Source organism: Tamandua tetradactyla, chromosome 20, assembly GCF_023851605.1.
Source record: "Tamandua tetradactyla isolate mTamTet1 chromosome 20, mTamTet1.pri, whole genome shotgun sequence".
Taxonomy (NCBI): Eukaryota; Metazoa; Chordata; class Mammalia; order Pilosa; family Myrmecophagidae; genus Tamandua; species Tamandua tetradactyla.
The window spans coordinates 32,238,353-32,265,556 of NC_135346.1; the positions used below are offsets into that span (position 1 = coordinate 32,238,353).

General features: G+C 40.5%; 1 protein-coding gene across 1 annotated transcript in view; it reads left to right on the forward strand.

The window, feature by feature from the left end:
- Positions 1-307: 307 nt before the first annotated feature.
- Positions 308-27,204, forward strand: part of SLC36A1 (solute carrier family 36 member 1) — a 72,077-nt gene continuing 45,180 nt past the window's right edge. The window contains exons 1-5 of the mRNA XM_077137448.1: positions 308-483; positions 17,585-17,729; positions 24,152-24,242; positions 25,057-25,145; positions 25,636-25,731. Coding sequence (XP_076993563.1) covers positions 17,590-17,729; positions 24,152-24,242; positions 25,057-25,145; positions 25,636-25,731 — 416 coding nt within the window. The 5' untranslated portion in view covers positions 308-483; positions 17,585-17,589. The remainder of the gene's footprint in view (positions 484-17,584; positions 17,730-24,151; positions 24,243-25,056; positions 25,146-25,635; positions 25,732-27,204) is intronic.

Sequence of the window (27,204 nt, forward strand, 5' to 3'; positions counted from 1 at the left end):
AAACCTTTACAATACATGCATCTAGTCATATTTCTGGAAGAGTACTCTTCCAGAAATATGACTAGATTACTTTAAAAAGATGTATATTCTTGATTATAAGGGTAATATATACGCATTCACCTTTGTTAAAGGAGGTACAACATGTGCAAACATTAACAGTCTTTCACACGCTCACCTCAGCGGCAGTGTTTTGGATTTGGAAGCACACTGCCCTCGCCCCCTCGGTTCCCACTCCCAGCCCCTGGGAACACATTCCTTCCTGCAGTAGCAGGATTACGTCGCCAGGTGGTGCTACCAAGCAGCATTCTCCAGCCCTGGAGAAACCGCGAAGGAGTGGCACGTGACTTCGGCCTCCGGCTTAGGCGCCAGGATCACGTGACGGGGCCCGGAAGCGGCTGCCAGGGAAGCCTAGGGGGATGGCGAGCTGTCAGCGCTAAGCAGGGGACCGGTGGACCCGGCTGAAGCGGAGCCGCAGCCGGAGCGGTGAGTACGCGTGTTGTCGGGCTCCGGCCGGCGGCGGGTCAGCGCTTTCGTAGGACCCATTTAGTCTTTCGCTGGGGCACAGCGGATGCTCCCCTGAGAGGGGACAGGCCTGGGCGGCTGCGGGGTCTTCGGCTTCGGGGGCCGCTTGTGCGGAGCGGTGCGAGCACCGCTCCCGGGGTGGGGCGAACCGGAGAATTCCTCATGGTGCAGATAGCTCCCTTGACCTCATGGGGTTGTGATCTCCCGGTCCTAATTGACAGAGGGGCAGACTGAGGACCCAAGACGAGAAAGGCCGCCCAAACGACCACCTGGGGCTTCTTCCACGCATGCCAAAGGCCAGCTGTGTCAGGCAAGTCTCTGGCCAGCTGCGGGAGCCCTGCTTGCGACTGGCTAATAATGGGTCTTTGGGTCATAGAATGTCAGAACTGCAAGGGCCCTGGGAAATCATCTGATGTATATCCCTCACAAGATAGTTGGGGAAACCGAGGCCCAGGAAGGAGGAAGGGGCTTGCCTGAGGTCACTCGGTGAATTAATTGCAGAGCTGCGACTAGAATCCAGGTCTCCCTAAGCTCCGGCAGCTGTCTGCTTTCACCCCACTGCCTCCCGCGGACAACTTGGCAGATGTGAAAAAGCACACTGTTCCTGTACCCTTTTCTTTTATTCTTCTCCCTTTTTAAGTTCTGCATTCTCCATCTCCGGATCGGATTGGCTCTGGGTGTGGTTCTCTGTTAAAGTGCTCTGGACTTTTCTGCAAATTCATCATTCTGTAGGTTTGGTTTCTAACTGTCCTTCAGTTTTGTGTAAGTCATACCAAGATAGAAAATACCAATCAGAGTTTACTCCTGAGAGAATAGGTGGATAGCAGCTGAGGTTGAGGAGAGCATTCATTTCATAATAGTTCTGGCATGAACTTGAAGAACGTAAAGACCTTTGTTTTATTTTTTTCTGTAGCTTGTCAGATTTGGAGAATACTGTTTATTTGGATGGATACTTTGCAGTTATTTGAGGTTTGCTGAAATGTGATAGCGATATGGTATAATGGAAATAATTGAGATTGAGAATCAGGAGATTTTGTTCCAGCTCCGACACTTGCCTTGTAACCTTGGGTGACTCTCCACCCCTGGTTGTTGAGTTTTCTCAGTCTGTAAAAAGGGATGGAGTTGAAATTGCTCTGACATTCTCTGCCATCCAGGTGTGTTTGTCTTCTAGCCAGAGAGGTTTTTCCCCCTGTGTACGTTAAGTATTTGCCTTGCAACAAGACAATCCAGTTGTCCAGGAAGGGTTCCTTTACTTATCTTATTCCTATGTTGCCATGAAATCGTCCTGTCTCTTCTTATCTGTGTTTTATCCAAGCTAAATTCTGACAGCTAAAAATTAATTTGAATGTCTTTTATTACTTTTAGCATGATCAGAACTCTCTTTGGACTCTGTGCAGAGCCTAGTTCACAGAACTGTCATGTATATTTAGATCTTGTTTTCTTTAAAGATGTTCTCTAAGTCAAGAAGGGGCCTCCGAAAGCTTGGGTCATTTGTTCTGAGTTTGAGATTGCCTGGGGTTGGAGGCTGCATGCAGTAGAGGCATCTCTGATCATAGTATTCGGTCTTCTCTCTCTTTGTATCCTGATTCAGTGTGGCTTATAATTGCCTGCCCTTGAGTTCTTATTTTCCCTTTAAATCATGTAGCTGTTCCTTCCACCTCATCCCCGTGGCAGCTCAGAGTGCTGAAAGCTGTCTTTGTCTAGTTTAAAGGCTGGTGTAAGGAAGGAGAGCTTCCATTTATTTTGTAATATTCCAGAGGCTACAACTAGCACCAATAAATGCCATAAGGGAGGTGATTTGTGGGTGAGCATAAGAACTTCCAAAGAATTCATGCTTTCCACATTAGAACATAGAGCAAGGAGATCCCTGTCACTGAAGGTAACTGTCACTGGGCAATTACTTAGGGGGGGTTTTATGATAAAATTATTGTGGTGGGTAGAGGTGGACTAGACAAAAGTTTAAGATTTCTTCCAGCTCAGTTCTGTGAACTTCTAGGAACTGGGCTTGTTAGCCTCTGGGTGTGAAGGCCTGGAGTAGGAGTACTTTTGTTAATCCTTTTTTCTTTCCCTTGCCTCAGATAACTTCTCTCTTGTTAGTATTGCTTTTTCTTTGTTTTTATCGCTTCCCTCTCCCCAGTGAGTGTCTCAGCTCTTTAAATGCTTGAGATCTCTGTGGGGGTCAGATGCTGAGGAGTTGTTGCTGTTACTTTCTTTTCCCCACCTTAACCTGAAGCAAGATCCTAGAACTGGACTGTGAATGGGTCTCCTCTTCCTTCATTTGCTGCCCTGGTTCTGGTAACCCCTTCCAAAAGTATGTCACTGACACCACTAACACCATCTAGGCTAGCTTTTCCCTTTTGCTCTGAGAAGAAGCTTGCATTGAATCTGTTTACCTCAAAGCATACCTTGAAGGAATCCTGCACCTCCCTCCTTTGGCCAGGCCTTATACCCTGGTCTGACCAAACAGAGCTAGCCCCTGTTTAATGAGTGTGGTGTCCAAATGGGTGGGCATTCCAAATATGCCAAAGTAGAAACCATATGATGCTGCATTTGGTGCCTTCTCTTATCCCCCAAAACATTTCTTTTGGAAGCCTGGCTACCCAGGACCAGTTCTGAGTGACTCTCTCTAGCAGGAAAGGCTCCTGTGTGTTTCCCTTTGCCTTGAAATCAGGATGTCTGTCTGTGTGGGTTACTAGGATGTTCATGGCACTTAGATCACCATTTCCAAGTTAGAGACCTGGCTTAGCTCTCCAGAGTATTAAATGGAGAAAGCTTTATTTGAATGGTGAACGTTCTGACTTCTTGTCCTTGAAAGTCTCTGTAGTAATAATCACAATCAATACTATTAATGAGGGCCATTATGCGCGAGGAAACATTTAACTCTTATCTTTTCTTATCTATATAACAATGTTGTGAGGTAGGTATTGATAATGCAATTTTTCAGATGAAGAAACTGAGGCAAAGAGAGATTATCTTGCTCAGAATCACATAACTTGGGTCCAAACGCATGTGCTTTTTATTATGCAGAGTCTGCCCTGCAGATCAAATCTTGCCCTAGGCTGTGGGGCCAGTTTTGTTCCTAGGGAAACTTTACAGAGCCCAGATAATTTATTGTGTGGTAGAAAAAGCAGCTACAGCAGACTCTTTCAGGCAGGAGTTTCAATTTATGGAGTAAACCTTGGTGGTAAGTTAGGTGAAGTCCCATCCAATACTGTTTTTGTTGTTGTTTTGGTGGGGAGAATGAAAGGTCCAGGGATCGAATCTGGGTCTCCCACATGGCACGCGGAGCATTCTACCACAGAACCCCCCCCCCCCGCCCCGTGCACCACCATCCCCCACCCCCGCCAATGCTGTTTTTAAAATGAATCACGTAGAAGTCAAAATGTTCATCTCCCTCCTTGTTGACCACACATAGCAGTGCAGCCTATGTCCTTGTCCTTGGATTCTAGCAACAGAAAGGAGAAAACAGGTCTAGCAAATTTGCTGTCGCTCTGGGTTCCAAAGTCCAAACCAATGAGATTTTTTTAGAAAACTAGGTGGCACTTTTAGTTTGCAAATATCACCAGTGCATGAACTCTGATAGGAGATGATGGCTGGGATACACCCATCATAAGAAGACCGTATATATTTTTTGTAGGGCTGTATATAAATCTTGCTGTAATCAAGATCATCTAGGAAGTTGGATGAAAATAAAATGCTTGACGTGAATCAGAGTCCTCAAGAATTGGGCTGAGGAATTTATATGTTTGTTTTTTAATATACAGCTCTATTGAGATACCATATTCTCATACACAATTCACCCATATAAAGTCAACAGTTCAAGAGCTTCTGGTAGAAGAGTTGTGTGACCATCACCATAATCAATTTTAAAACATTCTGAAAAAAAACAAACAAACCCTGCACTCTTTAATTTTCACTCCCTACCCCAGTCTTCCCCTCTTTCCAGCCCTACGCAACCACTAGTCTACCTTCTCTCTCTGTAGATTTGCCTATTCTGGACATTTCATGTAAATGAAATCATACAGTAAGTGGTCCTTTGTGACTGGCTTCTTTTACTTGGCGTAATGTTTTCAAGGTTCATACATGTTGTAGTGTGTATTAGTACTTCATTTCTTTTTATTGCTGAAAAATATTCCATTGTATGGATATACCAGATTTCATTTATCCATTCATTGATTTATGGACATTTGTTTTGTGTCTATCTACTCTTTGACTATTATGAATATTGTAGCTATGTACATTTGTGTACAGGTTTATATGTGGATTAATTTCATTACTCTTAGCTATATACCTAGTAATAACTTGGTTATATACCCAATAGAATTGCTAGGTTGTGTGGTAACTCTGTGTTCAGCCTTTTGTGGAACTACCAGACTGTTTTCCATTTTATGTGTCTACCAGCCGTATATGAAGGTTTTAATTTGTCTGCATTCTCACCCATACTTGTTATTTTTTGTCTTTTTGGTTATGGCTATCTTGGTGGGTATGAAGTGGTATTTCATTGTGGTGTGATTTGTGTTTCCCTGATGAATCTTCTCATGTACTTATTGACCATTTGTATGTCTTTCTTGGAAAAATGTCTAATCAGGCCTTCTTCCCATTTTAAAAATTGGGTTATTTGTCTTTTTATTATTAAGTTATAAGAGTTCTTTATTCTGGATACTAGATCCTTATTGGATTATACTTTGCAAGTATTTCCTCCATTCTCTGGATTGCCTTTTTTACTTTCTTGATGGCTTCTTTTGAAGCACAAACATTTTTAATTTTCATTATGTCAAGTTTATTTTTTCATTTGTTGCTTGTGCTTTTGGTCTCTTATTTAAGAAATTATTAAGGTGATGAAGACTTGCCCCTATATTTTCTTCTAAGAGTTTTATAGATTTTGCTCTTATGTTTCTGTCTTTGATCTGGTTTTTTATATGGTATGAGTAGGCATTCAACTTCATTGTTTTGCCTGTGAATATTCGGTTGTCCCAGCACCAGTTGTTTAAAAAGTCTGTTTTTCTCCCATTCTATTGTCTTGGCACCTTTTTCAAAAATCAGTTGTCAGTAAATAGAGTTTAATTTTGGGCTCCTGATTCTATCCCATTTATCTGTATGTCTATCTAATGCCAGTACTGCATTATTATTTTTTTTTTTGGTGTTTTTTGGGGGTGTGTGGTCCAGGATTATTTTGTTTTAAGTTTTGAAATTGGGAAGTCCTCTAACTGTTCTAATTTTGCAAGATTGTTTGTCTATTTTGGACCCCTTGAGTTTCCATATGAAAGAATCAACTTATCAATTTCTACATTAAGGCAGCTGGAATTTTGATAGGATTGCATTGAATCTGTATATGAATTTAGGAAGTATTACCATCTTGATGTTGTCTTCCACTCCATGAACATGCATGTCTTTCCATTTATTTAGGTCTTCTTTAATTTATTTTTATAATGTTTTGTCATTTTCAGAGTATAAATTTGCACTTATTTTGTAAAATTTAATACTAAGTATTTTATTCATTTTGTTGCTATCATGAATTGAATTTTTTTCTTAATTTCATTTTCAGATTGTTCATTGCAAGTGTATAAATATACAATAATTTTTTGCATGTATATCAGTCTTGTAAACTACAACCTTGCTGAACTTGTTTATTAGTTCTAATAGTTTTTATTGTATTTTTAGGGCTTCCATTTACAAGATGATGTCATGTATATGATAGTTAGAGATAGTTTTACTTCTTCCTTACCAATTTGATTGCCTTTTCTTGCCTTTCATTTTCTTGTCTGATTGGCCTGGCTAACACTTTTAATACAATGTTGAAAAAAAAGAGATAAGTGCGGACATTCTTTTAATACATTTAACTGTATTAAGACTCTGAACAACAAAAGACATTCAAAAAAGTGAAGAAAACCACAGACTGGAAGAAGATATTAGTAATAGATACAATTGAGAAAATCCAGAATATGTAAAGAGCTCCTATACAAACCAAAAAGAAAAAGATACACATTGAGTAGTGTAGGGGAAAAAATGAGCCTAAAACATGGGTATAAACATATGAAAATATGCACAACTTCGTTAGTAATTACGGAAATTCAAATTAAGACCATGATGAAATACCACTTCATATTGGCAGAACATTTTGTCTTACAATATCAAATGGGGAGCAATGGGTATTCCCTTACATTGCTGCTAGGCATATATTTTGTACAATCTCTTTGGAAAACAATTTAGCATTATCTGGGGTAAAGTTGAAGATAAGTATAACCAATGTCTCACCAGCTCCACTTTAAGGTATGTCCTTCTCTTATGATTCCAGGTGTGACCACTAGCATCTGTATAACCTGGGGGTTTCTTAGAAATATGAAATCTCCATCTCTACCCCAGATCTACTGAATTGGGATCTGCATTTTAACAAGATCCTCAGATGATATAAATGCTCATTAAAATCTGAGAAGTGCTGCCCTAGAGAAACTCTCACACATGGAGAAGAAATGATCAAGAATGTTCACAGCATCATTAATGATAATAAAGAGCGGAAAATCTTGTCTAATTCCTGATCTTAGGGGGAAAGTATTCAGTCGTCAACCATTAGGTATGATTTTTTTTTTCTTGGCGTGGGCAGGCACTGTGAATTGAACCCGGGTCTCCGGCATGGCAGGTGTGAACTCTGCCACTGTGCCACCATTACCCGCCCTAGGTATGATTTTAAATGTGGGTTTTTTTGGTGCCTTTTTTCAGGTATGCCTTTTTTTTTTTTTTTTTTTTTTTTTACATGGGCAGGCACCGGGAATCGAACCCGGGTCCTCGGGCATGGCAGGCAAGCACTCTTACCTGCTGAGCCACCATGGCCCGCCCTCAGGTATGCCTTTTATCAGGTTGAAAAAGTTCATTTCTGTTTCTGGTTTCTGAAATAGAGTATTGTCAAAACCTTTTCTGCATCTGTTGAAATGATTGTGTGATTTTCATCTTTATTCTATTGATATATTACGTTAATTGACTTTCAGATGTTAAATCTGTTTTAACAAGCTTCTAGTACAAATTATATGCCTCCAGCCCATGTTTTTGGAACCCACTGACCAGTCCAGCCACTCAACAGTATCCCTAACAATACCCTCATAGTTTTTGAACACCTTTCATGAAGGAACCTCAGGAGGGCATTTTGAATATCTCTGACTGGTAGAGATTTTAGCTAAATGTAAGGCATAATTTTCTTTCTCAAGGACTTATGATTGATTTGTCCTACTTTGACTTCCTGCTTCCATATGATAATTTCTTCTGTGTCTAAAAGTCACCCTTAAAAGTGTTATTTAGTTCATGGCAATGATGCTAAATAAGACTTCAGCCCTGCCTCTCCCTCCTTCCATTCCTTTCCACTCCTCTAACCTTCCCATGTGTCTTGAAAAAAGCCTAGAACACCTATAAATGGATTTCCCTCTCCTTATTGGGATGGACCTTGTTCATTACACTGAACTTGGAATAGAAACGGAGCAGTAGAGTCTTAGATAGCTATTTTGAGAACTAGTTTAGTGTTTTCAAAATTGAGTTAGGGCGGGCAACGGTGGCTCAGCAGGCAGAGTGTGCATCTGCCATGCTGGAGACCCGGGTTCGATCCCTGGTGCCTGCCTATGCAATAAATAAATAAATAAATACATTGACTTAGTATCTAATAGGCGAGGGAAAGATTTACTTAAAGATTTTATCAGTGGTCATTGCTGGAAATTAAAGAAATGTACAATAAAGGGAGTCACCCATCTATCTAAAAGAACAAAAATAAAAATGAAAAAACTTCAGTAATGGCAGTGATTTGAAGAAACCATCATACCCGTATATTGGTAGTGACACAGTAGATTAGTTCAATCTGTTTGTATGGCAAGAATCATAAAAGTAAGCCATCTATTGACCTAGCTATACTACAAGGAAATTACTCAAACATTAAAAACATTCATGTGAATTCTTGTAGCTGTGATAGAAAACGGCCATTTAAAAATAAAAAACAGAAGCCCCAAAGCCACCATTTGGGAGCAGGTGAAGCAAATTATGATGTATTAAGATAATGTTGCAATTAAACATCATTAATATGTTCACTGTGTAGATTCAAGGAAGAGTACACGTAAGTGGAAAGAGTAAAACAAAGTACTGAGAATGTTGAAAAAGTCTATCTGGGGAAAAAGGATTATATAATAGTTGATATTTCAGTACAATTTTAGTTGAATGTATGCTTGAAGAATTTTTTTGTTTTACTGGGTCTAAGGACCTTATGAAGATTTTGACTTTGCATTGGTGGGCCGCATATAAAGTATAAACTCTGTTTATTTTCCCCAAGAACTTGAAGCACAAGCAGCTTGTCTTCATCTCTCTTGGACTCCTTTCTCTCACATATTACCCTCTCATTTTGGCAGTTAATAGGTACTATTAAAATCTTACACAAGGGTAGGGAACTGATAATTATAGTAATAGACTTGGGAACCAAATTTCATTAAAGGGAGCCTGGGGGCAGGGTAGCCATGGAGGCCAACAGTGGGGACAACTAGAGAGCAAGAAGAGTGAGAAACCGTGGTTGCCAGAGAGAGCCATAGAAGGAACTCCAGGGAATGGCTATGCCCGGTCTTTGCAGTGCTTGAAACTCTACGTAACAGCTCTGAGTAAGGGTTGTCTGACTTCTGCTTGGACTTTTCCAGGGTTGGGGAACATACTATCTCCCAAAGCAACCAGTTCCATTTGGACAACTCTCTTCCTTAGAAGGTTCTTCCTATGTTTAGCCAAGCATAGGCTTTCCTTTCCTTTCCACTTATTAATGTAGCTCTGCCTTATCTTTTTCTTTTGTATGCTGTATGGTGGGGGTGACATTTCATTCTATTTCCACATGAGTATCCCATTACTGCAGCACCATTTGTTGAAGTTTTGTTTGTTTTTGGGACGTGCATGGGTCGGGAATCAAACAAGGGTCTCCCTCATGGCCAGTGAGAATTCTACCACTGAACTACCGTTGCACCCACTTTGTACCTGTTCTTTGAGACCCCCACAGCACAAGTGTAGTCCATTTAACAATTGTTGTTGTTGGTTTGTAGTTTAATGTATTTTAATAGTAAACTTGAACAGCATGGAAGACAGACGACATTAGAAACAACATTAGAAGACAGACAACTTTAGAAACTTGCATGTAGGACAACTTGGCTAGAAAAATATAGTGAATGGATGGAATCTACTCTATGATAAAAATGCTACAAACACCATTAACTTGCCATCAATAAGAAATTTACTTGTTTAAAAAAATCCAAATGCTGGCATTATCCAGAAAAATTTGATAGGTTTATTTATAATTATTATGAAGTTGAACTGTTGTTCAACTTGTTCACTGAAACATTTTGATTTACATTAATGCTTTATGTCCCTACATTTATATTAAAATTCACACATAAATGAAAATGAAAAAACTGCCAATAACTGATTTCTGTCTCTTATTTTTCTATTCACACTTATATTTAAGTACCTTTTGACCCCATGGGGGAAAAATATCTAATGTTCAGGACTACCAATAATAGGAAGAAGAGAAAAAAGATATTTTTTGAGAACTAACTTTTTATTCATCATAGTGGATTCTTAAGCACATGCTCTGTGTTTGCAACATGCTAGCTGGATGTCTTTTGGTATGATTGTTACATGTTTGGCATGGATAGCACACAGGTTGGTGTCTTCAAAGGCCAACCATATAGGCCTCACTTAGCTCCTGCAAACCACCAATAACTGCACTCTGAAAGTGCAGACCTGTTTTGAAGTCCTGTGCAATTTCTCATACCAGATGCTAGAAAGGAAGTTTGTGAATCTGAAGTTCAGTGGACTTCTGATGATGTCTAATTTCACTGACTGCCTTGGATCAGGCTTGTGATGATGAAATTTCTTTACCCCTCCAGGAGAGGGTGCACTCTTGTGAATGGCTTTTTTAGGCAGTTGCTTCCTGGGTACCTTATTGCCAGTTGATTTGCAGGCAGTCTGCTTTGTACAAGTCATGGTATAGAGACCACCTTACTTACCCACTTCTTCTTCAGCTGGAGCTTAGTGAGCTAGAGATGGTGCTGGCCTTAGAGAGTGACGGTGGCAGCTGCGAACACCCATCTGACAGGTTTGTTTGTTTGTTTGTTTTGGCTTTTTAAAAGGAAATTTACTACAAGTCTACAGTTCTAAGGCCAAATAGATGTCCATGCTAAGGCATCCAGGAAAAGACACCCTGACTCAAGAAAGGCCCATGTCTGTCACATAGGAGGGCATGTGGTTGGCATTTGTTGGTCATTGTTGCTGGTTCCTTTGCTTCCTGCTTCTGATGACAGTGGTTTCCTCTCTAAGCATCAGTGGGCCTTCACTTTACCTTCTCTGGGACACAATTCTGGGTTCTGGCTTGCTTAGCATCTCATGGGAAAGTACATGTCGATGTCTCCTGTGATATGCCCATATCTAGGTATCTGCCTTCTCTGTTGGCACACCAAGCATCTCCACACATCTGTGTCTCTTTCAGCTCTGAAGGAACAATTCTCCAAGGGTCTGCCTCTGAGGCTTCTTCAAATGTTTCCCCCCTTAAAGGACTCAGTAACCTAATCAGACCCACCTTAAATGGTTAGAATCACATCCCCATCTAATCAAAAGGTCACACCCACAATTGAGTGTGTCACATCTCCATGGAAACAATCTAATCAAAGTTTCCCACCTTAAACAACAGGTCTGGCCCCCCAAGATTGGATCAGGACCAAACCTGGCTCTTCTGGGGTACAAAATAGCCTTAAACCACACAAGTTCTAAGAGTAAATTTTAGCTGGACAGCTTGTTCTTGCCTAACTGGGTAATAAGAAGGCTCATGTGCTAATTTAAGGGGTGCAGGAATGAGATTTGGAAGGAGCTTAACTGATTGGGTTGAACTTTGTCTGCCATGTTGGCTCCGTCATTCCTTAGAGAGATGTTAGTATTATTTATTTGATGGCTAAGGCACCAAATTACTACTATTTTTCTGTTGGTAAGAGCACAATATTTAAGAGATTGGGTATTTTTTGCATTTAATTGGGAGAAAACCTTGCCCTTTTTATACTGCTGCATGAGCGTGAAGGATTAGGAAGGTACAGCTTTTTCCCTTTTCCTAGTTCTGGAGCTCAGGAGAGGGCAATTAGTTTTGCTTTCTGAGTTAATTAAAGTCCCAGGGGGCAGGGCCTTGGCTTCACTCTAGTTTGGCTGACTATCGTATGCTTTACTTTCTTTGTTATTTGGTTAATGAAGCTACTTTTAGAAATAAAAATATTTGAAAAATTACAGCAGTTTTGTCTTGTTTGACTTTTACACATTTACTAGGGTTATGCTAATTAACAGATAGAACATAAATTTTATAGTTGTGTTTTTGCTTCTTTAAAGTTGAAGATGAAGTTTAGCTGACTACCTATACTTTTTAGAGTAGTGTGACAAGCAAATTTGGTTGTTCTGTGATTTGTAACTTCTAATATTATACAGTTTACCATTAGGACAGAACATTTTTAAGTTTTTAGTAATTTTATTTTTAAATATATGCTATTTTTAAATATACTAACAGAGGATAGATTTTTAATTATTGTAATACTTGTTCAACCTTTTTAATGTAATGTGTTAAACTATTTTAGTACTTCATTTTTACATGGTAAGAAAATAAGCCTTTTGTAACAGTTTTCCTTTAAGAGTGAGAAGACTTGTTCTCTGTCATGTTGAGTGTCACCTTGGACTCTGCTAAACTGAACAGATGTGAAGTCAGCAGAGCCATGCATGGCCTCTGGCACCCTCACTCTTTTTCACTTGCTGTGAGCAGGGCTAGAGGGGCAGGCCTGTCCCCCTTCCAGAGACAGCGCAGTTCCTGGGCCCAAAGCCAAAGTGGCTCCCTAGGTTGAGGGTTGTTTTCAGGTTTCTGGCACACTCTTTGCCATTGGCCCTTTGACTCACAGTTGAAGCAAGGCTTTTGATGCTTGGACCCACGATTTGGGTGTTATTAACAGCAACTGCAATAAGCTGAGCCTGTTTTTTGGTCTTTTACTTAACTCTCTTTATTCTCCTCCTTCTTAGCCTTGTTTCATTTATTAAAGACAGAAAAGGCAGTTTCTAATAAATCTTTAGTGGCCCATGAAGAGCTTTTGCAGCTTTCTCCAAATTTATTTGAAGCTGGCAAACTTTTCTCCTAGACTGTCTGCCTCCATAGTTTCTTACACTACTGTTGTCACAAACTGCTTTTAGCCCGAGAGAAATTTCTGGGAACATGGGCGTGTCAGAGAGGACTTTCCCAAATTACTCTTTCCCAGATAAAATGGAGCCAAAGACCATTGAAGGGGGTACAGATCAGATCCAAATTGCCTTGGAGAGGTGGGCATGGAGGGCACCAAGAGCTTCGTCATTGGCTTCATTTGGGGAAAGAGCCGGAATTTTTGGATTGCTGAGCAAAGCAGCCTTTAGGTAATTGTCCCCCCTCAGTTGTGAGGAAGTGTAGCATTTGGGGTTCAGTTGAAGCAATGGCTCCCCTCAGGGTGGGGCACCCAGTACTCCAAAGTCCCTTATGAAAAGCCATGACCACTGGTTGGTTGGGGCCACCCTGTTCTTTTTTTTAAATATTTTTATTTATAAATCTTAACATGCAAACATTTCATACATGGTTTACAATCAGTGGCTTACTATATCATCACATAGTTGTGCATTCAACACCATGATCATTTTTCAGAACATTTGCATCACTCCAGAAAAAGAAATAAAAAGAAAAAAGAAGGGTGCATGGGTGGTTCAGTGGTAGAATGCTTGCCTTTCATGCAAGAGACCGGGTTCAACTCCCGGACCATGTACCACCACCACCACCCCCCCACCACCAAAAAAAGGAAAAAGAAAAAAAAACCTCATACATACCATATCCCTTACCCTTCCCTCTCATTGACCACTAGTATTTCCATCTAGTCAATTTATTTCAACCTTTGTCCCTCCTGTTATTTGTTCATTTGCCATCCATATGTTTTTACGCATCTGTCCATAACCTAGATAAAAGGAACATCAGATACAAGGTTTTCACAATTACACACTCAACGCCTGTTCTTAGGGAAAAGGATTTTTATGTCCATTTCTGTCACCGGTTATGCAGCCAGGACCTAGAGTGGGGATGGGCACTGGTAGCTGCCACACAAATCAACTTGTTCTTTACCATAATTTATCAGCCTCTTTCTCCTGCTCTTCACTGGATGCTGTACAGTGTTCTGGCAGCCGGAGATTTGTAACAGTTGTTTGAGACAATCCTGCCTGTTCGATAGTTGTTCCAGGAGGAGGACTGAGTCCTGGAGCTCTGCCATCTTGTTACCACTCAAATGAGTTCCAGCACGATGTCGACGAATGCCAATATAGTGACACTAGGATTTTGAGGAAAGAAAGTTCATTGCGAGGCAAGCCTGGCAGGAGACAGGAGGTAGAACTCAGATCTGTCTCCCTGAGCAGAAGAAATTTGGAGATATTTATGAGGAGTTCATGGGAGATAGTTTAGGGAAATTAGGAGGATAGGGTGAGATTATATAGGTTAGGAGGTTACTATTCCCTGAGCATGTGCAGTTTCAAAATGTGCTTGTTCATACATCACATGTGTGAAAGTGGTGGCTTAGCATGACCAGTGGGTATAATTTTTTCTATTATCATTAGGTAAAGTTGGCTTAGATCAGAGCTTCTTTGCACATGTTCTTGTTTTAGATTTGATGTGCTCTGATCCTCTGGTTTGGGAGCTTCCTCAGGAAGGGCTGCAGTGGGCTAATGTCAATGTGAGCCAAGGCCCATGGAGTCTGCCCAGCCTCCCCATGCATGCACATGGTGCTGGGGGCCTTTGGGAGGAACAAGCTCCTGGCAGGAGAGGCTGTCTGACAGGGTCTTTTTTTTTTTTTTTTTTATTGGTAGGACATAACATGCAAGCATTTCATACATGGTGTACAGTCAGTGACTCATAATATCATCACATAGTTGTGTATTCATCCCCATGATCATTTTTTTGAACATTTGTATCACTCCAGAAGAAGAAAAAAACTCATACATGCCATATCCCTTACCTATCATTTTCATTGACCACTAGTATTTCCATCTACCCAATTTATTTTAACTTTTGTCCCCCCTATTATTTGTTTATTCTTTATCCATATTTTTTACTCATCTGTCCATACCCTAGATAAAAGGAGCATCAGATGCAGGGTTTTCACAATCACACAGTCACATTGTAAAAGCTATATAATTATACAGTCATCTTTAAGAAACAAGACTACTGGAACACAGCTTTACAGTTTCAGGCTCTTCCCTCTAGTCACTCTAATACACCATAAACTAAAAAGGGATATCTATATAATGCACAAGAATAACCTCCAGGATAACATCTTGACTCTGTTTCAAATCTATCAGCCAATGACACTTTATTTTATCTCATTTCTCTCTTCCCCCTTTTGGTCAAGAAGGTTTTCTCAGTCCCTTGTTGCTGAGTCCCAGCTCATACCAGGGTTTCTGTCCCACATTGCCAGGGAGATGTACACTCCTGGGAATCATGTCCCATGTAGGGGTGGGGGAGGGCAGTGTGAGTTCATTTGCTCTGTTGGCTTAGAGAGAGAGAGGACACATCTGAGCAACAAAAGAGGTTCTCTGGGGGTGACTCTTAGGCCTAATTTAAAGTTGGCTTAGCCTATCCTTTGCAGGAATAAGTTTCACAGGGGTGAACCCTAAGATCGAGGGCTCAGCTATTGATTTAGTTGTCCCCACTGCTTGCCTGAGTATCAGAAATTCTCCAAATGGAGAAGTTGATTTTTACCCCTTTCTCCCCATTCCCCCTAGGGGATTTTGCAAATACTTCTTTATTCACAATCCAGATCACTCTGGGATTTATCAGGGCATCACACTAACCTGGACAAACCAACAAAATCTCATACCCTATTTAGGATTCCACATACTCATGGTGTTCAACTAAACTGACCATACAAGTTAAATTAGGAAATGTACTACCCAAAATATAAATTTTGCCCCCAATAAACATCTCTCCCTTTAGTCTCACACGAAAGTTGAAGTTTTAAAATATGAATGATACCATCCTTTACCCAGTGTCTGACAGTTTTTTTTTTTTTTGCATGGGCAGGCACCAGAAATGTCTTACAGTTTTTAAAGACAACTTTTATACCTCCAAGTCACCACTTTTCTAGAAAAACCTTCTTAGTGCATCTAAACATTCCTCATTTAGTTGTTTTCTGTTGCCCTCCTGATCTTGTCTCTGAATATGCCAGAGTCTGCCATTGTTCCCTTTTTAGGGTGCTGCCTGCGACGGGATATAGTGCATGGCAAAACCAAATGGTGCCCTCACATTCCTAATGCTGATTTGGACTGCATTAACTTATTTGGCCTCTGTTACTGTACCACTGACTTCTGTTGAGCCTTGTCATCAACCAGATCCCATGCATGGATTTTTTTTCCAGTGTGAATGCAGTTGCTAAGTCACACCTTCCACATCCTGTAATAGTTTATTGGGCTTTAGATCTATAAATTTCAGCTTTTAGGGGGAGCAGTTTTAGTCTGCTGTAACTTTGGTCTTTATGTACAACATAAAGAGGCCTGTGTACAATGTTTGAAATAAATCTAGCATCTGTACCAAGTAAGCAAACGCGTAGCTTCTTGGTTAGGAGTGGGTGAGTTGGAGGATTTGGGGAACTTGTTAATATATGTACTCTGTCCCTTCTCCTTCACTTTTATACAGGATTTACTCGGAAGGCTCTGCTCCTCAGATGCTTTTGGTATATTGGAAGACCTAGAAATTAGCCAATCCATAATGATGGATCCCTGAATATTAGAGCTAGAACATACCTGAGAGATATTTTAGTACACCCTTCCCCCCCTTTATTTTGCGCATTTAGAAGCTAAGACCCTAGACAAGAATAGAGAATTGAGCAAAATTACTAAGCAAACTGATGATATAGATAGGTTTGGAACTCAGGGCATATAAATTAATTTATTAGGTTTTGCCTAAATAGCAACTGCTCATATTAAGACACTTCATAGATTTTTTTTTCCTGCCCTCCCTTTTATTAGTTTAATTGTCCCAGAACAAGAAGACTTCCATGAATTCCTCCAGCGTGTTAGTAAAGGAACCCTCTTAGATTTTTAGCCAGGTTGCTTTAGCAATGAAGCTAGGCAGAATTCTTTCCTGGGATCTCCAGGCCTGTTAAATAAGCAATCTGTTAAAATAAGCAAATCGGTAAAAATAAAAAGGAAGTAGGGGAGTAGAAAGGGGTGAGGTTGAGACAAAGGTCAATGGTGAGTACCTCTCATGCTCCTGGTGTTTTCCTGAGTCCCTTTCAGCTGCCATTTCTCAGTGCTCAGGTTGGTTGGAAGAAAAGATTCCTGGGGATCAAGAGACTAGAGTCACTGGTAGCCTCCAAATAGCAGCCTCCAAATAGGCCTGGGGTCATAGCAGAGAGGAGAAAACACTGGTGGCCCTGGTAGGGAATTTAGGTGAGAAGAATTGGTAGGGAATTTAGGTGAGAAGAATTGGATGACCTGAAGTGGATTTCTTTAATTCAACAAGGTTTTCTAATGAATGTAGAGGAAAAAGAGGTTACAACGAGGAATGTTCAGATTCCTGTACTCTGATAGCTTACTGTTGGAGAAGATAGATGTATATACAATTTAGCTCTTGTTTAAGGTCCAAGAAATTAGCTCCAAAGAAGGAATAGTTCATCTCAACCAACTTAAGGAACCACAAAGATTCCTGGAAACAGCTGTTGGCATCTTTCCCTGCCCCTCTCCAGCAGTGTCTCACTCTGCTCTTGTCTAGAGGTGCTGTGGCAAATTTAGAAATTGATGAGCCTGTTGCTGCCTGGGAAGGTGGGAGGTAGAAGCCGGATGAATTCAGCCCGCCCAGGTGTACTTTGCACCTTTCCTGCTTCCCTCGGTACCAGACACTCTCACTGTACTTAATTCAGAGGGCAGCTGTCATTGTGAGCAACCATGACAATGGCTGCTTCTGTCCCAGAACCCACCCCAGACTTGGAGCTAAAGGCTTCAGCCACTGGAGGTCCTAACATTGACCATGTGCCCCCAGCTACCATGTCCACGCAGAGGCTTCGGAGTGAGGAATACCATGACTACAGCTCCACTGATGTGAGCCCAGAGGAGAGCCCATCTGAAGGTCTGAGCAACTTCTCCCCAGGCTCCTACCAGCGGTTTGGGGAAAGCAATGGTACAACGTAAGTAGCTGTTATCTTTTGCCCTCCTGAATGGAACTCCTAAGTTCTGCTTAAGTGAAACAGTCTCCCTTAGAGTTATTATTCCTCCCCCATTTCATCAGTTTCCCATTTTACAGATGAAAGTATGATATAAAGAGAATTACATTGCTGAGATCTGAGCTATTTGCCTGTCTCTCTTAGTCTGTTTTTTATTCTTTGTTGGTTTCAGCTGAGTTGGTCCCAGTAGGCTGTTGCGGAGTAAGAGTCTGGACTTAAGGAAAGCTTTTAGAGGAGATGTGCTCTTAATTTAGAACCATGTGTCATCTGTGCTAGAACCTCACATATCCCCATGCCTAGTTGGAAACCTCCTTTGCAAAGTCTCCGGGAGACTTCTGTTTCCACCAAAAAATTGCTGAAGAATGAGAAGAGGGAGAAAGACCTTCTACTGCCCTAAAATGATTCAAAGTTGAAGAGTAATTCTGCTCTGTATTCATAAGGAGGGTTTAAGTCTTATCCCTGGGAACTGAATCCCAAAACTCATCTGGGCTGACTGTGGCCTTCTCTAGGCCTCAGTTTCCCCAAATATAAAATTAAATTGAGAGCTCTACTATGGTATTTGGTGCTCACCATTGAATTGAAAGCTTCAGAGGAGGGTTGGTACCCTAACCAAACCTCAATAGACCTCAGACATTTTCTCTGGATCCCAGCATCCCATCTTTTGTGCCTCTTCTGCTCATTCCTCGAAGTAAGCAATTGACCTTTTTGTGTTCTCTTGTGAGTTGGACGTGACTTACTAAGGGTTCCTTTCTGTCCTAGACTTACACAGTCCCCTGTGACTGCCCGAAGGGACCATGAGGACTTCCCTTGGAGCTCCTCACTGGGGATGCTCCCTGTGGCTCCAGTTTCTCCTTGTATGAGGTGTTTTCTCTTGTGAAATGAGACAGAAATAGAGGATATGGTCTGTCAATATATCCTACCACCCTGTACCGTTAACTAATTTCTTCTCACGAAGATTTTTATCTTCTAGCTTATTTCCTTGTGCCATGCTTTTTTAGAATATGCATTTGTAGGCAGTTTTAACTGATGGGAAAGACTGCTTAGAGTACAACTGCCAGCAGTGGAAACTCTACTTCCCTCTCCCTCCCAGGAGCTTTTCTCCCAGGCAGAAGAAACTCCAGATGCAGCTGATGACATGTGATAGCTTCCTTTTAGAAGTCACACTCATTATTGTGAAATACTTCTTCCAAGCTTCTCTCTACATAATTTCCCTTCCAGTTTTTGCTCCTGGTTTTCGAGCATCAACTTGACTATTCAGTGCTTGTCGTATGGGGTCTAGATTTCCATTTTTAAAGAGACCTCTGAAGCTCAAAACCAACCAACTAGCAACCTCAGGATGGTAACTTATAGGTTTCCTATCTGTGGAAGCTGATGCATGCCTGTAGGTATTTGAATTATTTTTTCACACTGGGTTATAGTTAGTAGTTAATCTAATATTAGTTCCCCCTGATTGCTGGAAATTTATCTGATCAGAGGATATCATCCTTGGGCTTGTAGTGGGACATTTTCTAGGATATACTTTGTTCTGAGGGCCTTTCCTGCCCTGATACTGTGACACAAGGTAGGTCCAGGAAAGCCCATCTGGAAGCGGTGGCCAACATCACAGTCCAGTCATAAGCGGCCCAGGGAAAAGTATTCCATTTGCGTTGAAGGATTGGTTGAGTACCTCCAAATTGGGGCACATGATCCACAAGAACATTTATGTAGAAGACATGACAAGTATAATTAAGGCATAAACTGATTTGGGGAATTCTGTTGACCCAAATGAATCTCTAATATGTGAGAAGTGTTAGAGAGAAGATTTTTGTCTGGGTTTGAGTTTTGAGCTGGGCTCCTTGTCCATTGACACGTTGTCCCACCCTGTTACCTAGTTAACCAAGGAACAAAATACATGGAAGTATCTCTGTACCTGTTGCACATACACATGTACATACCTGGCTTTTCTAGAGGTTAAGGGCTCAGGAAAAACCCCAACTGGTAGTGAAAGTAGGGGCTGCAAACACTTCAGTGATGGTGTTTATAGAAAGGTTATTTCCTTACACTTGTGCTGATTGCTTTGAAGACAGCCTTATTTTACTCTAATGAGCAAATCTTTCTTCCTGTGGCCCTGTTGAGTTACATTATCCCAGCTGTTGATTGAGCTTCAATACCTCTTCCCCAGACTATCAGGCTGAGAAATCAGCTGAGGGAATCTGGCTTTCTCTAGGTTATCTCAAACACCACTTCTCAGTGTGTGGTTTACAGACCCTTTGGGGTCCTGAAGACCATGTCCAGGAATCTGCAATGCAGAAACTATTTTCATAGTAATACTAAAATATTATTTGTGCCCTTCTCACTGTGTTGACATTTGCACTGATGGTGCAAAAGCAATGGTGGGTAAAAACTGCAGGCACTTTAGTATGAATCACAGCAGTGGCACCACATTATGCTAGTCATCATTGTATTCTTCACCGCCACACATATGCCAAACAAAAAGAAAAACAAAAATGAACCAGTTTCAGCTAGAAATGTTCTTGATGAAGCAGCTATTAATTTTAATAAATCCTGACCCTTCTTTTAATATTCTATATGATGAAGTGTTAAGTACACGTGAAGAACTTCTGCTACACACCAAAAATATGATCCGTGTTTCAGAAAAAAGCACCTCAGTGATTATTTGAATTGTGAGCAGAACCAGTAGCATTTTTTGTCATGGAATGCTATTTTTACTTGAAAGAGCAACTCACAAACAAAATATAGATTATTCAAACCTGAGTATTAGCTTACACTTTCTTGAAAGTGAAAGAAGTGAGCCTGCTACTTCAGGGAAAAAAGGTGACAGTATTTCTCACCCACAATAAAAATTGAGTTTTCAAGAGAATACTAGGAAAAAACTTGCCTCCGGCACTGTAAGCTTGACAGCTTCCTTCTACTTAAAGACTTTTCTGATGATATATTAATGAATATGGTTTTTTGATATTGTAGAATGAAATGTGTCAGCATTCGGAATGTCTGCATAAGCCAGATGTTTGGGTTTGTTAAAGCTGATGAAATGCAGTATAACAGAAATGGACTGGCTTTTAACAATGGAGATTTATTAACATACAAATTTACAGTCTGAGGCCCTCAAAATGTCCCAATGAAGGCATTAACAGGACAATACCTTCTCTGAAGACCATTGGGCTCCTTTGTCAGATAGCAAAGCACGTGGTGACATCTGCTGGTCCCACTTCGTTGCTTTCAGCTTCTGGCTTCAGTAGCTTCCTCTCAGCTTCTCTGGGCTTTTTCTATGAGCTTTTCTTAATTTCATCTCTTAATTTCTCTATGTATTTTACCTTCTAATAAAGGACCCCAGTAGGAGGATTAAGACCCACACTAAATGAGGTGGGATCACATCTCAACTGAAATAACTTAATCAGCATGTTGCACCCATGGAATGGATTGAAAGAACACTGCCTTTCCTGGGCTACATAACAGCTTCAAACCACCATACCAGGGAACCAAAATTTTTCAAATGACCATTGTTTGATGTTAGAAAAAGTGTACATGGGTAAAAGATCTATTCAAGATGCAAGATGACTAATGAATTTTAATGGAATAGAATAGGAAAGATTCAGATTCCACATTACAGCTAACTTTTAAGAAACTAACAAAAATTCTGGAGTTTTGGTGTAGTATCAAGGAAAAATTATCGTAATTGTCTGAAAAGGTATTAAAATACCCTGTAGTTTTCCAAGTACATGTCTTTGTGAGGACATATTTTCTTCATGTACTTAAACCTAAATAATATGCAACAACAGATGGAATGTAGAAACAGATAAAAATAGCTGTTTTTTATTAAGCCAGACAGTAAGGATAGCTGGAAACATGTAAAACTATGTCATTCTTTGACAGTGCCTTTCTACATTTCCTTTTTTAGAAAATGGAGATATTTTTCATCAAAAATCTGTTACTGATATTATCATGTGATGGATTTATTATTATTTTTAATTAATAAATGTTTTCTAAAATTTTATTTCACTTTGTAATGCCTTATATATCAGCAGATATAATCCACATAAACAAAAGTCATTTGGAGTCCTCAGTAAGCTTTAAGTGTTTAAATAGGTTCTGAGACCCAAAAGCATAAGAACTACTGATTTGAAGAATAGAAGAAATTATGGAGATCTATTAGACTGTTTTTTAGTTTATTTTTTTCCTTTTTTTGAAAGATAGTCCAGCCTTGTAGTTAAGAGTTTGTAGTCCATGGTGTTGATTTTGTAATGCTCACACAGCTTTGGGTATTTCCAGCTTGGGAACACTAATTGAGAAGAGAAATCTTGGTCGATTGCCTAGAATTCTGGTGTGTTTCAGAGCTGAAGGGACCACAGAGAGCTTCTTGTCCTAGTTCAGTCCCCTCACTTTACAGATGAGACAGAAGGCCCAGTAAAGAGCAGGGCTGGCAGGACCTGGTGTCCCATGAAACCCAGCTCAGAGGCTTTGGGGGAGCTCTCTGATAAGCAAGTGGGTTTGCCACTGTGTGTACCTTTGCCCTAAAGGGATTGAATATTTGCCGAGATAGAATCTGATAGACCCGTCATTCTGTTCCTTATTCCTGGCCACTGGCTGCTGATAATGAAGGAGGGCCCTGGACCTGACAGTCCTTGAGAGCACTCAGCCTCTTCTTTTTTTTTTTTTTTTTTTAATTTTTTTATTAATTAAAAAAAATTAAAATTAACTAACACAACATTTAGAAATCATTCCATTCTACATATGCAATCAGTAATTCTTAATATCATCACATAGATGTATGATCATCATTTCTTAGTACATTTGCATCGATTTAGAAAAAGAAATAGCAAGCCTCTTCTTGTTTAAACTCAGTCGTTCCTAAATTTGGGAGCAGTAGGAAGGTCAAGATTTTTCTTCCTGGAGTTGGAAAGAAAAAGATTACTGAAAGTAACATTCCTTTCCAGAGAGTGTTAAATGAGTATTGTTTATGGTTTTTATGAGTAACAAGTGTTATTTGCTTTCAGTTTCTACTGAATTCCAGATTTGAAGAAATGTACTTAAGCATCAGTTTGGAAGGATTTAGGTTATTTGTGCAGAAGAATTTCCAGACAGTGCCAGGGGCCAAATCCTGAGTGCGTTTGTGATTTGGGACAAAATGGTCCTGTATCTTACCTGCTTCATATCCTTCTGGGGGTAACTCAGGATAGGAAATGCTGAAGATGAGGCTGCTCCTCTCCTGTCAGTCCTTCCATGAGCCTTATTTCCTACCGAAATAATAGAAATTCCTTGATCATCTCCCACCCCCACCCAAGCACCTGCAAAGTCAAAATGCATTTCCTTGTTCATGTCCCACGTTTCTAAGCCTTTGTTCCCAAGCCTTTCCCTGTATCCTTAGTGTCTTCTTCCCCAAAGACCTCTTTGCATTTGCAAAGGCACATCCTGCCTGTCCTGCTGGACCAGCTCTGTTCTCTCCTCTACTCAAAAGTCCTACCTGCCTTCTTCTCCTTGGGCTTTTCTTATGACAGGGATATTTCTACCTTGTGTAGTTATTAATATGTCCACGTTATTTTCCTGTGGCGTCATTAATTTCTAGGAATTGAGATCTACATCTGATTCATGCTTATTTCCACCACTGCAGTCAACATAGTATCTTATACATGGTAGGCAGCATTTGTTCAAAGAAAAACTGAATGAGAAAATGTGAGGCTTTACAATTTCAGCTCGGGGAAGCACAGCCTGTACAAATAGGTGAGGGGAAAAGTCTGTCCTCAAGGCAGAAGGATAATCGAGATAACTATTGGAAGAGCCTCTCTGATCCTAGTATGCTATGATGTTCAACTTTTTTTTTCTTATAAATACAAGTACCCTAGGAACTTCTGGCCTGCAGCAGTACAGTGACTTCTACTCTGTTCATTTCACATAAAACTTTCTGTTACAGGTTTGAGGTTCTATTTTTAATTTCTCCTGTTCTTTTCTCACATCAGTTTCTGTCCTTCATAGTTTTGTTTTTCATCTTCTGTTGCAGTTTCAGATCTGAGTTAGTAGAGTCAGCTCGGTGGTTAGAATCTGGTCCAGATATACAAGTAAAGGTTAGGGTACCTAGGGAGAACCCATTGTTCCTTTGACCAGTCTTCCAGAGTGCGATGTTTCTTGGTAATACCTCAAGAGAGCAGAGGGGGATAGCAGGGCAGTAAAGAGGGTGGGCTCTGATGTCAGATGGGTTGGATTTGAATCCTGGCTCCATTTTTACTAGGTGTGTGACCTTGAGCAAGTTGCTTCCTCATCCATAGGATGAAGTTTGTGCATATCTCATAAGGTTATTGTGCATGAAAGCATTTAGCAGAATGCTAAGTGCTTAATAAATGTTAGCTCTTATTGTTAATATTCCCTTGTCTACCTTCTTCTTCCCACTTCAGATGGTTCCAGACCTTGATCCATCTACTAAAAGGCAACATTGGCACAGGACTCCTGGGGCTGCCTTTGGCAGTGAAAAATGCAGGCATCTTGGTAAGAGGAGAGGAAAGTATTGCAAAAAATTTTAGGTGAATTTTTTGAAAATATGTTTCACTTAAAACAGTAAAGTTTTAGCAATTTAAATTTTAACCTTTTTTTTAATTTCAGCTGAGAAAAAGCAAAATTCAGGCATTCATTCATCTAAAGATATTTATCGAGGGTCTTCAGTATGCCAGGCATTATTCCAAGCTTTTAGAATAGATCAGTGAATTAAACAGGCAAAGATTCCCTTCTCTTATAGAGTTTACTTAAAATGACTCAAGCAGTTTCTATCAATAATATTAACTAATGCTTTAGTAACAGAAGTCCATCCGTTTTCTACACTGTCCTTCCATACCTTATACCAAAATGGCCAGCTCTGAGAATCAGCTTCTTTTTGTGGTTCATCCTCTCTGGTACTGTCTGTCCAGGGCCATTCTGGTTTCTTTTACTATTGAGGGTAGCTCAGCGATGTGGTTTGTCTTTTGTTCAGTGGTCTTTCCTGGTCTGCCAGGGCTCTGAAGATAACTTCCTCTCTTCCTCCCCACACCCCTCAATCTCTTCTTCCCACAGAGTCAAAGTAGGCTTTTATTCTGCTGATTTGCAGCATTCTTGGAACAGACTTTTCTTGTGTCATTCTTCTCTGTGAGATAATTCACTCGAAAGAAGACTAAGTTTCAGACAGTGTCTATCTCATTGGGCCAAGCTCCACAATCACGTTTTACTCTCCAATGCTGTGCCAGAAATTCTGTCACTGAAAAGTGCCTTGGTAGCATTTGAATCTCTTCTAATTTTACCTGCTTGTTTCTCCCCCAACACCTGCCCCCAGTTGGGTCCCCTCAGCCTGCTGGTGATAGGCATCGTGGCTGTTCACTGCATGGGCATCCTGGTGAAGTGTGCGCACCACTTCTGCCGCAGGTGAGTGTCTTCTGAGCTGCCTCTCAAGTGACTAATTGTCCTTTTGGATGCTGTAACCAATGGTAAAGGTGATCACTTATGCAGATCACTCTAAATCCTATGGTAAACAGCTAATAGTTGCTGTTAATTATCACAGCACTAGCTTTTCCTGTTTTTTGTTTGTCTATTTTGTTTTTTTTTTAGTTCTTTTTGACTTATCTGTTAAATTTACTTATGTCCAGCAGAGAGAGACCACATTCTGATTTTATGTGCCTTACAATGTTAACTCCACTGAAATGATGCTACCTGACAGTTGTTAATTATAATGAGACTAACCATCCTGCTGACTTAACACTTCTGATCCTTGAAAGCATTAGACACGGGGCTCAGTGGTGTCTCCAGGATGACAGATGGGGAGCCAGCTCAGGCTTAGTGTGCTGCATCTGTTCTGCCATTGTCATAGTCTAACCCATAAACTGGCCCTTCCTGCCCTCCCTCTCCCTTTTCACAGACTGAACAAACCCTTTGTGGACTATGGGGATGCAGTGATGTATGGCCTGGAATCTAGCCCCAGCTCCTGGCTCCAGAACCATGCCCACTGGGGAAGGTAACCCATTTCCTCTTTTATTTCCACTGTGGCCTCCCAGTGTGGAGACCTTCACATGGAGAGATAAGATGTGATAGACAATGTAAGAAGTAGTGAAAAGGGCATTGTTGGAACAGTGGACCTGAGTTCTTGCTCAGCTCTGCTAGTGGTAAGCTGCATGACCCTCTCCCTTTAAAACAAGGGCTAGGTCTGTGTAAGAATCTTTTTTTTTTTTTGGCATGGGCAGGCACTGGAAATTGAACCCAGGTCTCCAGCATGGCAGATGAGAATTCTGCCATAGAGCCACCATTGCACTGCCAAAGGGCTTGGTCTGAAACATCTCTAAGTGCTGTTTCAACTCCAACAGTCTATGACTAGTGATTAGATTTCATTTGCTCCTTTATTTTACAGGTAAAATACTGTACTCCTATAAATGGCAAAAAACAATTCTAGGTATAGAAAGGGGGGGCGAGTACTTGAAGTGAAGTATGTGGTTCCAGGCCTTCAGGAGCTTGTAGTGAACAAAAGGAGAAAGATGCATGGAAATCTGGAGAACAGTACAAGAGATTTGTAATAGTATGTCCCAATAGGAAGAGAGTGTCATGAGATAGAAATATATCTGAGGCTCTGAGAGTGGGGAGAACATCAGATTATTTTTTCTTACTATGCCAGATGAGAAGTGCACTTGGACTTGACAGGTGCTTTAAGGGCAGGGGTACTGGGCAGGAGAAGGAATGGCTTCAAGGAGGAGACAAGGTAAGCTGAAATAAAATAGAGAGATAAATTTGACAAGTAAGGAGACATTTCCGGAAGTGGGAGTGTTTGGAAATTTCTTCTTATGGTAACTTTTTAGATGCCTGAATTGAAATTTTTTACTTTTTGTTTTCTACTTGAGAAAATGGTATATTTAGGGAATTAATATCATCAAATCTTTTTTTTTTTTAATTGATCCACATTAAACTAGCTTACCAAAGAAGTTCCTTTTACCTTTATTTAGTCAGTTTCATCCCATGGTGTAGGTTATGTCATTCTGAAGGTAAAATCTCTTTGTAGGACTGGGAGAAGCCACATTGCCAAGTGATCACCATTAGTTGGTTGTTTGACTGTATTGTCTTCCCTCCTTCCTTGTCTCCCTTCCCTCCTTCCTTCCTTTCCTTCCTCCCTCTGTCCCTTTCGCCTTTCCTTCCTAATTTCCTTCCCTCCTTCCTTCCTTTCTCTGGCTTTGTATTTCTTTCTTTCTCTCTCTCTCTCTCTCTCTTCCTTCTTCCCTCTCCCTTGCCTCCCTTCCTTCCTTCTTTCAGAAGAATAATGTGTGCTCATGTTAAAAAAAAAAAATTGAACAAGATAGAAGGACATAAAGTGAAAAGTAAAAGTAAAAATCAGCCACAATTACATAAGTATCTTTTTGGAATTTTCTGTACATATACAAACATACACATGTTCTTAAAACTTTTTTATGCAATTGACCATACTATGTATATGTTTGGAAACTTG